The 14,787-nt window shown below is 39.3% G+C and overlaps 1 protein-coding gene across 1 annotated transcript; it reads right to left on the minus strand.

The window, feature by feature from the left end:
• Positions 1 to 3,811: 3,811 nt before the first annotated feature.
• On the minus strand, positions 3,812 to 6,236 carry LOC128712196 (5-formyltetrahydrofolate cyclo-ligase). Its single transcript, XM_053807092.1, has 4 exons — positions 6,123 to 6,236; positions 5,901 to 6,014; positions 4,462 to 4,606; positions 3,812 to 4,047 (listed from the first exon to the last, which is right to left on the minus strand). The coding sequence occupies exons 1-4, from the start codon at positions 6,234 to 6,236 to the stop codon at positions 3,812 to 3,814; spliced, it is 609 nt and encodes a 202-aa protein (XP_053663067.1).
• Between the last annotated feature and the right edge of the window lie 8,551 nt (positions 6,237 to 14,787).

The following is a 14,787-nucleotide window of genomic DNA, read 5'->3' on the forward strand; positions in this document are numbered from 1 at the left end:
TCCAGCCGGGCTGCCAAGAATGCGTCATCCGTTCCCAGATTGCGTTAGTGCCGGTTTTGTTTTCCGCTAAGCTTCAAGCCCGAGTGCAGAAGACACCTAAGAAGCATCTTGTTGATTTTAGCTGATTTTTAAATGTTTTTTTTTCTTAAATTTTAACGTTTTGTCGAAAGTTCTAGTGTAGCTCGTTAGCCAATGACTCTCCATTTGTGTTAAATATTGTAACCTTGTTTTGTAGTCCCGCCCGCACGATTGATGAAGTCTTTCTTTCTTGTTTTGAGTTAAATATGAGGGAAAATATTTAATCCTGCTGCGTCAACCTGAAGAAAAACCGCCGGAACCGAGAGAACCCGATGTTATCGAGACACGGCGATCAATTTGACAGTTTTTCCTCTTTTCCCTTTCCGATCGCCGTGTTGCTGTTCGTTGTTCATAGAACTCTCTTTCGGGCGGTGAAGGCGGTGGGAAGATAAGGTTATGACTTGAAAATAATGATAATTTAGTTTTGATGTTGATCGATGTTTCGAAAGTGAATTAATTTTTTGTTTTATATCACGCGTACCAAGCGTTTCATTCTGATGATGGTAACACAGGAAATTGCGTTCTTGTGTTTGACGAGGTACATTGTGAAGCTGTATGTGAGTATTTCGTTTATTCTTGTCCCTCTTCATCGAATGCGTGTGTTCGTTTTCGATTAGATTTCACTTTAACCCGGACGACCCGATAACAGAATTGTTTCGTGTCATCGACCGAGCAGATTGAGTTTTAAACGAGCGGTAATGCTTTTCGGTTTACTTTCAGTGTGCAGATCAATGTACAATGTAAAATTTGAATAATTTTTAACACATTTGTTTTAGACAGGAAAAGAACAAGCAAACTTAAGGCGCACCACGTGTATCGAGCTATGCTTAGCAGCTGTGGTGCTGGTTGGTGTGCAATTAAAACATCATATTGCAGCCATTTAGGCGCATTCAAAAGACGTAACGCAAGCTTGGGCTAATGTCGATTCCATTGGCCGACTCTTTACAGAAGGATTTAGAAATTGTGTTTTACGTCGTTTAAAAAAAAAGGATGAAAAACAAAATTTAAATTTCCTACGAATAATCTTTCGCAGTGTATCTATCCTGTTAGAAAGTTACGAAGGATTATTCCATCTTACACCGATGATTGGGTTTCGACGAAACCGTCGTCAAGCCGTTGAGACAATTATAAACTTTTGTTTTTTCCTCTTTCGTTTGTTTGCTCGTTGCGATTGCTATCTGACATCCAGGATCGGAATGGTAGCGAGTTGCTCGTTTACGGCTAGGCTAGTTGATAAAGCAAACGACGACAAAACTTCCTCGACGGTGATCGTGTTGCCAGAAGACAGGAATGCATTTGCTTGGTTTTCTGCAAAATCTAGAACGTTTTTATGCTCTGATGGTGCAGATTACGATGTGCAATCCTGTGAGGCATGGATTATGCCGGGAAAGAAAGAACTTGCAACGAGAAGCGTCCCGACCGTCCCGATCACCCTCACCCGTTGTGGTTGATTTGATTTGCGTAGGAAACAACAAGTTTATTTTGCGTTATTGTCTTGCACAAGCGTTTTCCCTTGGCTGGTGGGATTGGCTGCACGAATTGCATTCATTTCCTTCTCTACCGACTCGATGATAATTTCCCTAGGGAATTTAATTTGCTTGCCTGTACTGCACGCGAAAGTTTTGCTCTGTAGTAAACTGTGAAATAGCGTGTAGAAAGGTGGACGAAAATCTGATTGTATTTTATTATTTTGAATGAAACGTTAGTGCATGAAAGACACCCAACCGTATTACTTCTTGTCCCAAGTTTGACGGTTAGGATTGATCCTTTCCGGCCGCAACCATCCGCGTGCTGTACCGGGCGTCTCCTTTGGTGGTGCTGAATTCTTCGAAACCCATTCCGTATTAGGTCCCCTATACCGTAGCACTCACCCGGATAAAAGCCCGGATAGAAGCAAGAGGAAAATTGAATTCGCTACCGAAGAGGACCGATACAAAATGGTATCATTCCTTTCCGATGAATGCTGGCTGTGTCCTTTTCCATTTCTTCGTAACTTCCGTCGGGGATTTTTGCTGGTTGTTATTGTTGCTGCGATTTTCACGTCGACAATTCGTGAAAGTGATGACTTTTTTAATTCTTTTGTGGCGCCATTCCGCAAAGAACGCTCGACCCTGTTTAACCGAACGGAAACGGAGCTGGAAGTTTTATGTGCTGTGAAAAACTTTATTTTTATTTTTTCTTTTTTCCTCGTCCAGGGAAGACGTTCTTATCGTTGGAGTTATGTGAGGACAGGTTAACTTAGCACTTTGGGATTTGGGGGATGGCAAAGATGGTCGCAAATCTTGTTTCGATGAGATACGGAAAGCGTGTTTAAAATAATTAAAACCAGCGCGGGAGTTAAATGAATGAGAGAATGAACGGAGTGGTAACCTTACAATGGATACAGTAGAAAGGATACACTACAAAGGATAGCGACCAAGCAAGACGCAAAATAAAATTAAAAGCAAAGAAAAAAAAAACGAGACGAATTATCCTTTTCAACAATCGGAAATCATGCTGCTTGTAGTCTATGTCAACAGGAAGTTTATCACAGAGACAGGAAACGAGGAACAAATACAACAAACTGAAAACTGAATGATTTCAAAAACTTGGGACGCATTATGAATGTGACCGTGAGTTGAATGACGCCAAACCTTTGAACACCGGAAGTGTAATGGTGGATTGATTGTAATTTTCTTTTGATGTGTCGAAATCATTTCCTGCACGATGAGGAGTGATTGCATCGATACGTATTACACTTTATAGTGTTTCCTGTCGCGTAAGGTAATAGAAACGATAGGGGTCTAGTTATTCGTCACAGATGGTAATGAAAGAGTTAACACACAATAGATTTCCTCCTAACAGTAAGTATGAGTTGTACATAATTTTTCAGGGACAGTTACTGTTGGCGAGAGGAAAATTAACTGAAATAAACTATGAAAAGGTGCTGATGATATTCAATAGTCAAAACGTATCAAAGATTCGATAAAGAAATCAATTCGTCGTTTTTTTTTCTTTTTGAAATGGTGCTGATATATGTTCAATCAGCGATAATAAAACTCAAACATAAAAAAACAACTAAAAAAATATTAGAATGCGGTGCATAAAAGGGAACCCGATACAACCCCAACAAAAGAAAGGATTTTAATGATGTGATTTTAGTCATTACGTGGAATTGTCGGATTAGGGATGCAAAAACTCGATTAATCAAAAAAGCAGGAACAATTTTCAGTGGGAAGAACGATGTATCTATTTCAAAAAATCAAACACCCAGCAAGCGTCATGCTTGGAGATATTCCGGGTTAGGGAAGGTTAGGAGTACGCTTACAATGAAATGTAAATAGGCAAGTGGCCTTGCACACTGTAAATAGCGACCAATGAACGAATAATTTGCGCACGATGCGCATGACGAAATGAACGGAAACGGAAGGAGCAATAAACCTTAACAAGCTGATAAGCTTACGTGGTGTCCGAACGTGTAATTTTTTGGATTTTGTAATTTAATTTTTATTGTTGAAAAGCTGATGCGGTAGGTATGTAAGCGCCCTGCGGTTATGCTAATTACATGAAAATTCTGGAGGTAAAAGAGGTATTTGTAATCCTTAAAACAGAAACACTGGTTCTGATTAGAACAAACTCAAAGAAAAAAAAATGTAGCACAAGAAAGCGACGCACTATATATATAATCGGGCAATACTTAATTAAAATGTTGAGTATGCAACAGGCAACGGTGAAGGTAAACTGAGCGTACAATTTAATCCGCCGTCACAATACAGTCAATCGATACGTCGTGCTCGTCGGAAGGCATCCCACCAGCGGACACAATTTGTTCGCAAAATCCAATCCCCACCAGATGGGTGGTGTGTTGCGGTGCGTTCGGGTGTTTGCCGAAGTACTCCTTCAAAAATCGATCATAATATCCACCGCCGTGACCGAGGCGCCCACCTGCTTTGGTAAAAGCCACGCCGGGCAGGATGATTAGATCCAAACCTGTTTGCAGAAAAGGTGGAGAGCAAAACCGGGGGAATGTAAATTTGTACTAAACTTCAGCTGCAAATGGTATACGAGAAAGTTCGCCTGAAAGTATGCAATGTTATGAGCTAGTAGATTTTGTACTAAGATTGATAATTTCGAGCCAAGTTTTTTTTTTGGCTGGAGTTTTTTGACATTCGCTCGTCTACCTATCTTTGAAGAAAAGATTCATCTTTGAAATATAAATCTTCATCGTGTCCTTAGGCAAATGGCAAATGGTTTCATCTAAAATGGTAAACAATGCGTGATGGGATGCTCAATTCACCGTTAGAATTTATGATGTTCTGCCCGCTGTACCGCTCCGTCTCCCATCTCGAGTTCATTCTCGACCTGAGCACAAAATAAACGAACCAGACCGGAAAGGATACCCACCTGTTGTGAGTCCGTCCTCGCGTGTTGCGTCGTCGAATGCGGGCTGCTTGATATTCCACGTGGTCGTCGGTAGCCGGTCGTAATCCTCCATATCATTGATTCGAACCATTTTCATTGCACTCCTGTTGTACGTTGGTACGAAGACCTGCGGACAAGGCAAGCAATAAAAGAAAGTGCGAAACGATGAGAAGCTAGGTTTTGCGCATAAGGCATCGCACGAAGCAATTCCGCATCGATTTCCGGTAATTGAAATTGCTCCTTTTTTTCGCTTTGGTTCCGACATCCCGTGGGAAGAGTGTTTGTTGCGCCTATTTGTGTGTGTTTGCGTGAATTATTGTCTGGAATGGTTTCGTAATGTGAGATGGACATTTGGTTTGTTTCTGAGGAGAACGTTCAAACCATTTTGATGGGGCATAATTGTTTGCACTAGTTATTACCTCCGGGTACGTTGGTATCAAATGTTTTATGCTTGTGTTCCTTTCGCTTTAGAGCGATTGTATTTTTATGTGCTATCTGTTGATTGATTGAATGTAATTTAAATTAAATTAATGAATTTAATTGCTCCAATTAAACTTACGCCATGGGCAAATGAGAATCAGGCAGATAGAAGAATGATTAAATAAAACAGAATTGTACCTTAACACGCTCATATTTACCAGAACTTTCCGAATGGAAAATCAATGGCACATTTTGGGTGTGAGAATTCAAACAGTTCAGGTTCGGTTGCTCGAATTTTCCGTAACGGGAATTACCAACGAGAGAATAAAACCGATGGCAACAGCCCGGGTTTTCCAATATCATTAGAAATGTCACGGTTCGGCTGGTGCAATTATCGTACTCGATATTCCTTTCACCCGCCAGCTTAACGTCAAGGTGCCAGCGAGCGAAAATCGCACTTGGGCTCCTTACACTCGGCTGTGCGAAAGAAGATGAATAAAGACGAAAAAAGTATCCAAATCTCCCGGGATTCGGTTTGCTCCTTTCACCGTTTGGATCCGGCATGGTAGCACGGCAAAAATATTTCCAGCACAGGGCGGTTAAGCATAATTCAATGCGACACTTCCTTACCATTCTGTACGCTCCAGTTGCGTTTTTCGTGGCTTTACGCCTGGTGCGGTACAGTTTATGTGCATGATTCGGAGGCCACCCCGAAAAGGACGGTCAAAGTTCAATTTCAACTGCGTTAGAATGCCCCAGGCACGAGAAAGAACCCGTTTTGAAGGGAATTTTTAAATTATTGTTATCTTCTTAGCTACTAACAGGATTCCGGGGCCATATCCTTCCACACAACCCCCATCGCACCAACGCAAAAGACAAGTTCCGGATGCTAGCGACTAAACTGTTTGCAATTCCATCGTGGCAAGAATCGTACCCCAGCAAAAAAAAAACGACAAATGGTAGAAATTTTGCGGAAGAATTCGTATAAGCGTAACACGTGCCTGTTTCCGTTGTTGAAACATGCGCTCCAGCAGGGACCTCGTGTTGACTTCGGTGTCGGTACTGAGATAGACACTAATCCTTTGACAGCGCTCGTAGAACGGAAGTGCCATAACCTGCGCCAATCCCCACACGAGCGTTAAAGAAAAGTGAACCAGACGAAATATTAGACAATTGGGTATGTTGATTTGTTTACGGACGTGAGCCCGAAATGTTATTACTACCTTGTCGATGATGATGCTCGATTGTCGCTGACGTTCGTCGGATGTTAGGGTCTGCAGCTTCTGTTTGATATGCTGCCGAAGGGCGACCTTAGCTGGATTTTGAATGCGTTGCATGGCTATAGATGGTAATTTAAATTCGGGAGAATTTTGGTGTGATAGGAGGTTCTGTGTGGTATTAATAATTAATATTAATAGATGGTATTAATACGTATTAGTTTGCTATGGAAAATAGTCTATCTCTCCATGCTACGTAAGCTTGTAGACGTTACTATATTTAATTGTCGATTTAATAATTTATTGTCTATTTATGATACATAAGCTACATTGGTAAACATACTAATGTATGTGATCAATCAGCTTCAATAATTAAAGCTCCATATTCTGTTATTTCTTATACTGTTGTCTTTTAATTATACTGTTTGACGTTGGGGTAGTTGGAAAAGTCACCATCTCTAACCAATCTAAAAAACCTCATGCGAAATTAATCTCGTAGGGCTTAAAATTTCAAGTCAAACCCTACGGACATGGTCTTTTTAATTTCTAACGTAGAGATCTTTGGAAGATATGGAAAATGTGTCGCTTGCAGCGCTTTACCGATTTGCTTCGTAAATGCATCGATGCATCCGAACCGAAAGCAACTGAAATTAAGCATCGTCTCCCACGCTGATCTCGTATATTTTGTCCGTGATCCAATAATTCTTGTCCTAGGGCTATGGAGGGTGGTTTCGCTCTTTTTTGGCGTTTATTTTTTTCTTTTGAACGCACATTCCAAAGTGCACGTCCTTCAGTGGGTATCGTACCGTGCGCATCCAGACCATAGTATACTGGCGTGTTTGTAGAAATCCAATCGATGGTAAAAAATCCAATCATCTATCGAGAACAATGTTGGTTCTGGCAAGCATACTACAACGTACATAGTGCTGTATGCAGATGAGACTGAACAGGGTGCTCCTTTTGCATTTCTTGTTGCTAGCAACTGCGTTCTAGACTATTGACTGCAACTAGAGCCGAGTGTGTTATATTCAATAACGATGGAGAGAAAACAGAGCGAAGCAATAGATTTCATTCGAAATGATCATCAGGACCAGGAGCGTAGAAGCGTATTAAACTTTTCATCGCTGTTGGATTCAGTCGATACAAAAGTATCCATATTTATATCATATCGATCTATTTATTGGAAAAATCATCTCCTAGAACTTTTCTTGATTCAGATAGAACTTTCAGCTAGAAACAGCTGCTTCAGAGAAACATAATATTGTACATCTTGCTCCTGACAAGCTTTACTTGCAGACAATGGTGAGGTAGACAAATAGATAGAAATATGATGGTCCGATATTGGCTATTCACTGTTGCAGCAGCCATGGTTGGTCAACCACACAAATGGGTTGATAAACGGTAACGTCCTGGTGAAAAAATCCGTACATTCTTGCAGTTTCTTCCGCTGTCTTATGACCTTCCCATGAAGCCTTGAAACTACTAAGAGGACTGACTTTTTTATATTTACTTGAGAACATGCAGGCCGTATATACGACCTGAGATACATATATCTCTACATTGTAAACTTGACAGTGTGTTTAGACACCGCATAATCCTAGCGATCGCGCGTAATTTTGGAGATTACGTATGATTTTATAACAGAAAGATTTTACAGTACCATCAAAATCAATTATAGCTCGGCTACCCTGAACCGCGATCACAGTGAAGATTGCTGAGCATAGCCTTGGTGAAATTTGCGACCGCTTGCTGTTTTATGTATAGTTAGACCTATAATTTGATGGTTTGTAATGTATTTGTATTTGTAAATGTATTTGTTTTACGTTTTTGACAATGGAGAACGACAACACAACTCGAAATTACTCAAAATTGGTGTGTGCCTATTTCCAGGGGTGTCGAATTGGAGAACTGAGTCAATATCAGCACGTGTGTGCATTTGTTTCGTTAATTGTGCGATGAGCATTGCTTTTGTTGCAAGAAAATTGACTCTTTTATGACCACTATCTTATACTCTTGCTCTATCTGTTCTCCTGCTGCACTGTCTATCGGAACTATAGGTGTTCCTGTTACAATGCCTGCTGTGGATGCTGCTACTCCTGGCACTTTGCTACACATGGTGTACAACACCACACGATTGCTCAAGCAAATAAAAACTATATCGACACAAGTTGCCTTTATTTACACTCAGGTTTGCATCGCGAGTAGGACGAAATCTTTCGAAAAATTATACGTAATTGTACGTTACACGTGATCGCTAAGATACCTTCGTCTAAACACACGGTAATAAGAAGTTAGTAGGACGACTGGTGGTTTGTGTCTTAAGAATGTGATCCTGAGGTTAAGCACTATGTTTTTAAATTAGGTTAATTACCACCAAAAATGAAGAAAAAGAAAAAAAAGGATGAAAGGTAAAGAAAGGATGAAAATGAGTAGAATAGAAGTAACAATAGAAATACACTCTTCATTGTGTTTAAAATACAAAATAATCATTGTTTTTTTTGTGCATATTCGCTCATTGTCAATTGTATTCCAACCGTGCCAAGTGTAATAAAAAAATGTTGTATTACCCAAAACGTAAGGAAATACCTGATGCATTGCTATACTCATACAAACAAAAACAAAAAAAGTTCGTAGTGTTCGGAAGTAACTATGTTATCAGTGTCCGTTTGCCGAAACGTAACAGGTTGTGCGAATATCAGATTATTTATTTGATAAGCTATTGTTGTGACCGAAAAAGTGGGCCCGCAAAAATAGCTAAAGGTATTGCAAACTCATGTACGGTGGTTGATGGGAAAACGGAAGTTCGATTGAATGCAGGCGATAAACCCTTATAGTTATTTTTAGCACTTTTTTATCAAATTTCCTACATGAAGCGAAAGGATATTGCAAAATAAAGCAACAGTTCCATCTCACATCCACCACGAGGTATAGCTTCAACGGAATTTAGGATTGTTACTTTGATCGTTCGACCTTTATCGCTGGCCGTTCGACCGTTCACGACGTGACTGCTCTTTCGCACTACGTACAAACAATGTGTCTCGTGTTGAGACGTTCTTAGTCCGATGTGTATGCGTTTTTTTCTGTTGTAAGCTAGCAAATAAAACGTGAAGAAATTTATGTGCGAAATTTTCCACCTTCATTCGAGGCGGATTTGTAGCAAGAAGCGGGATAGCACGGTAGGTATTTAATAATGTAGAAGAGACAACCATCGCACGCAGTTCGCGCCAACGGAAAAAAATGCACCGAAAGCTCACTTTTTTGCGGATGATAATATTGTTTTATTTAATTTCAGTCGCGTTGGCAGGGTGTTGCGGTAGCAAATTCCGACAAGCGCTAAAGTATGAAGACGACAGGCGTGCCAATGCGCACCTATCGCGCCGGAAAACGGGACGATATCCTGCAGATGACTTCCCTTCGTACCTTGCTATTAAAAGGTGTTTGTTTTTTTTTTTTTTGGGTAGCATCTATTGTTTGTCAGTTTCTGACCATTGACAAGGTGGCATGTGAAGCGGACGACCGCGTTTGCAATTGACGTCAATGTGCGAGGGCTACTAATAATGTGGCGATATGGAGCTGAACTTTTTGCGAAATATTCTCACGTCTTGGAAAAAGTAAGACAAAACAACAACACCAGCGCACAAACAAACATCCCCATACATACATCCACAAACACCCATAGGGCGTGGGAGGAAAAGTTTCTATTAACGCGTTAACCGATCGTTTCCTTCGTGAAGTCGCGTGAAAGTTGCCGTTATCGCGTAGACAGTCGGGTCGCATGGTGCTCGTTTTTAAATCTCTATTTCGTCGGTACGTTCATGAGTGCGCTCGCAGCTATTCAAGCGCTTAGGAAGCGCTTTTCCATTTTCAATTAACTTCTGTCTATCTTACCGTACGATGTGTTGCAATGTTTCGAGAAGGTTTCCATTGTTCACAGCCGTTGATGCCACCAAATGTTTAAGTCAAAAACTTATTAATGGAAAATTATGTGTTGATAAGCTTGAGATTGCTAATAAACACTAATCGACATTTGAATATACTGAATGCCCGGAAAATTAAAAGAAAATGGATCACTATAAGCTGTCCAGATGTGGTCCTGATAAATCAACTTCTCATTTTAGGGGTTTCATGAAAAAATCTCGGATCAACTGTGATGCACGATTTACTCAGAACGATATTTAATGTTGAGCACACCACAGTGTTTATTATCACGATTATAAACGTTCGAGCTGTTCACAATGTTGATGATGCTGCTAATTGGCATTTGTAAACAAAGACTTGCCTAACCACTTACGCAGTGTTAACGAAAGAATGCGCGTAATCTTAAGAATAAACAAGACGTTGATACAATAGCTTCAAGGTTTCAGTGATGGTTGGAGTTGAAATTGTTGAAATGATAAAAAATATCACAATTGACGGAAAGCGACTCTAAACCGAGCTACCATATTAGATCTAGCGGTATTCTTTAGTAAGCGTATTTAAAAATGTTTAATATGTATAGTAAACAGCTTTTAAAGAGAAATCAACCAAAAAAAGCTACACAATTATTTCATATCCAGCATTTCAATGCAAATGCCACTGTGATGATCGATTTTTTGTTCGCGTCCACAATTTAATATTGATCAGTTAATCAGTTTTGATTCCGTTCAATTAACCGCACTAAAATCGTTCCAAACGAATCTTCCAACACGCGTAAATGATTACAAACACAGCTTGAGCTTAGAACATTACACCAATACTTGACGTTCCGCAGTAACAGCTGCTTCACCGGCAGGGCAATCAAAATAACGACTGCAGTAGATAAGAACTGAGTTTGTTGTAGAATCACGGTTTGCTGCATCGGTTTAAAGAACTGATACAGATGTAGATTAGACATTCTACTGCTAGTTCCATGGTCAGCCGTAGCGCCAACCAGCTCCATACATTCTGTAGCAAATCAGCTACCTTTTCACTTACTTGACAAGCAAAACTTCGCACATAAGACGGTATTATTGCGTGTGAACTGTTGTTTGTGAAAGGTACTTACGTTAGAGGGAAGTATTTCAATTGTTTTAACTGTTGGTTTCACGTGTTTACAACGAATACACTTCTTGACTTACTGAAAGCTGATAAGATGACACTGGTACTAGTCTATGAAAGTGGTAGAATCACTTATTTTGAATTGCAGGGTTCGTATCCGCTATGGTAGGTTGTGATTACATTTGAATAGTGGTTGCATGTGTTGTACAATTTATCTTTATCTAATTGATTGTCAACATCTAGGAATCATAATAAATTAGGGCGTTAATCAAAAGTATTGATGGCAATTTGCTTGAGATTATATTCTTTATTTCGAAATTCCTATAACAATTGATCTCTTTTTTTGATTATTGAATTATGGGCAATAGAGAACGAATCAACCAAAGAATCAACTAGTTTTGTACTAAAAGACAGTTCTTAGGGTAGTTAACAGTGCTAAAAGAGACAAATATGCTGAAGCAAAAGAAGGTTGCTTTGGATGCGAAAGACGAATTACGAGGACGAGGAAAATATGTTTTTATTCTTTTTTCGTAATGAATAAAAATCCAAAGTTTCCAATATACCATTACTTTTGCTACCACCTTAACAATTTCGCCAAACGAAATCGTGTGTGAGTTGTGAGTTCCTCGCGGAATCTCACGAAAGTTTTGCGTACGCAGCAAAAGATATGAGAGTTTTGGACCACTGAGCGAAATTAGAGAGAGAGTGTCGAGAGGAATTCGAACCCTTTTCACAAGGTACCCTTGACATTTTTTAGGATGTTATTGAAAAACGTGTAGCGAGTCGAAACTTTTAAATGTTTGTTTAATGTGTTTTATAGCTCATTTCATGTATGCGTTTTCTTATTAATTATAATTCTCTTCGATTCAAATATAAATTGCAATGGACATGCGTATTTTTACCGTCTTCTCCAAACGTTAAAAAAAGCGTTAACAAAAGCCGAACCGGATTTGAGTTCCTACCCTGAGTACCTTGGGTAGGACGGAATAAAACAAGGAAATAGCAATGGCTTCGGTTTTGGACCGTTGCTACTTCGTGTGACAGGTGCATTTTCCCCTTCGCCAGGGACAGACGCTAAACTTGGATTTGCTCAGATATCCTTTGTGCTGTGCGGGCAGTGGAACTTACCGGTACTGTTCTGGGTTTGCTGCTGCAGTGTTGTGTGTTATTCTCCATCCATTGTCACAAAGGTATTAGCACATCTTTGAAAGAGAAAAAGTGAATCTACCTGACACAATTAGCATTTGGAACACAAAACCCTCACGTGAGAGTGATTTCGATAGAGATTTATCTTAAGTTTTGCGACGCGTGTAGCAAGTGATTTGGAGGACGCGTCTTTCCCAGGGGCTTGCGATTGTCAAATGGACGAACGTAGCTGTGCATCGGCAAAGCAGACATATAACTTTAGCTAGCTGGTAGTGTTTGTGTAACAACATCGTGCTATTTGTGTGCATGTGAGCGTGCTCTGTTTGTATCCCCGCTCCCCGGTGGAAGCACGGTTTGTACGTTAGAGGGGAGCTGTTCAACCAAGTGTTTGAAATTCGAATTCAAGCAAAAGGCACGTGGAGGCAGCAGCAGTGTATTGATGCATTTCAAATGCATATATGTGCGTGATGGCAATCTTTGTTTATAAAGTTTCTTGTTTCATTTGTGCGCGTTTCAGGTTGTAGTAGATCGCACTGTGAAAATAAATTGTGACACCAAACGTGTACAACCAGAACGCTTTCTGCTAAAATTTGTTACTTCAAGTGATTCGTTTGAGCATCTAAAGTGTGAGTTTGCGTTTGAGCATATAAGCAGTGAAGTAGATGTCGCGATAAGCTAAATATTGTTGTGAAAAGTTTATGTTAAATAAGCGGTCACTGGGTGTGTGTGTTATGAATTATAATTAATGTGTTTACGATGAGAAAAATATAAAAAATAAAAACGAACCAAAAGTATAAACGACGAAGCTAACGTTGTATAGGAAATGTGAAATAATTAAAATTCAGTATAATGTAAATGGATTGTGAATCGTATAGATTATATAGAAAAGGCCTTTCTTGCGGCTTTATATAAACAGTGCGCCTGCATTGCTGCAATTTGCATGAGCTCAATAGTGTCCTAAGCGCCGCGTTGCTCTAGAGCAGGGGTCGGCACACCCTTCACGAAAAGTCCCAGATAGTAAAAACAATCGTAAAGTTGCCGGCCAGACATTTCAAACGAGGTTTTTGACTCATGAAATAGGTGATATCATAAGGCTTTTGTTAACATTATAATATAAATTATAACGTATTGCTTAGGTTAGGGTTTGTTTTCAATACTATGGTTGCAAATTGTCTACAGTGCTTTTTAATGCTTCAAACTTAAAATTTTACATTTTTTACTTGTTTCAAAACCCTATAATACTTACAGGATGTAAAAAAACGACGTTACTGGTCAGTAGGATTTTGGAATCATTTACCAAACTATGCAATCCTTAAGTGAACATGGCACCGATAATTGTTTTTCGATTTGAAGGTGCGTAGAACAACTCGTAAAAAAATTGTCTCCATTACCACATGCGTTCATTACCTCACTTTGAAGCAATTTTAGCAAGCTTTCAGATCGGTCAAGAATTAATTGGTCGAAATTCACTGTGAAAGACAACCAAATAAATTTTGTAGAAAGAGGTGAAAAAATGTGAGACATTTGATGTCGATGATGTTTCACAGAGATGTTTCGTTAGTATCGTGGTGGCGAGATCTTGTGATGTTTGTGAGGTCTTTAATTTTCTATCGGGCCAAGTAAAATCTTTTGGCGGGCCGAATTTGTCCCGCGAGCCACACTTTGCCAACCCCTGCCGTAGAGCAACTTATATAGAGAAATCTTTTTTTCTTTTTCTTTCTTTTTTTAAATGTAAGACAAATGGAAGGTTTTTTAAAAGTTAAATAAAAAGTTTTTTTATATTTTAGAAATTAAGAGCTCCTACATGCAGGTTGCTCGATGAATATGTAAGCTTTCCGTGATAGAAAAAATGAAACATTATTAACCGTTTTAACTAACTATTTCGAAAAATTCTCGTTATACGTAGTCAATGTATATTTATTTTCTAACATTTGCTCTGATAATTTAAAACAAGTTCCAAAATAAGTAATTGATAACTATTAAAAATTTGTGCCAGACTGTAGCGCAACACTACTCATAATGACTTTTCTCTATATTTGACATAACGATATCTCCATTTTCTTCTCTGTTTGATTCGTGTAGCGGTATTGTACAGTGGAAATCGAAAAGCATTGCAGTTTTTGTAAAACCATTTACGTTAGTGATTGTAGTGATTGGTGTTACAAAAAGGTCAAAGTTTTACAGTGTGTTATTTTATTTACATTAAAGCTAACCTAAAGCAGTAGACGAAGAAAAAGGCGCATGTTATGTGATTTTTTGTGATAAAGATGGAATGTGATTCTGTGGATATGTTGGCTTATGAGTATTACAGTAAATGAAGTGTTGGATAACGAAAGTGTAATATATTTTAAAAAAATGTGAAAATCCATCTACTGGTGAAAATTTGGATGAGTCAAAGGAATCGTACACTGTCCTACCCCCTACCCGAGGTCAACGTACGAAGAAGGATTGCAATGAAACAAATAGATCAGCAGCATTAAAACTGGCAACACAGGCAGGATCGAAACAT

Source organism: Anopheles marshallii, chromosome 3 (genome assembly GCF_943734725.1).
Source record: "Anopheles marshallii chromosome 3, idAnoMarsDA_429_01, whole genome shotgun sequence".
NCBI lineage: Eukaryota > Metazoa > Arthropoda > Insecta > Diptera > Culicidae > Anopheles > Anopheles marshallii.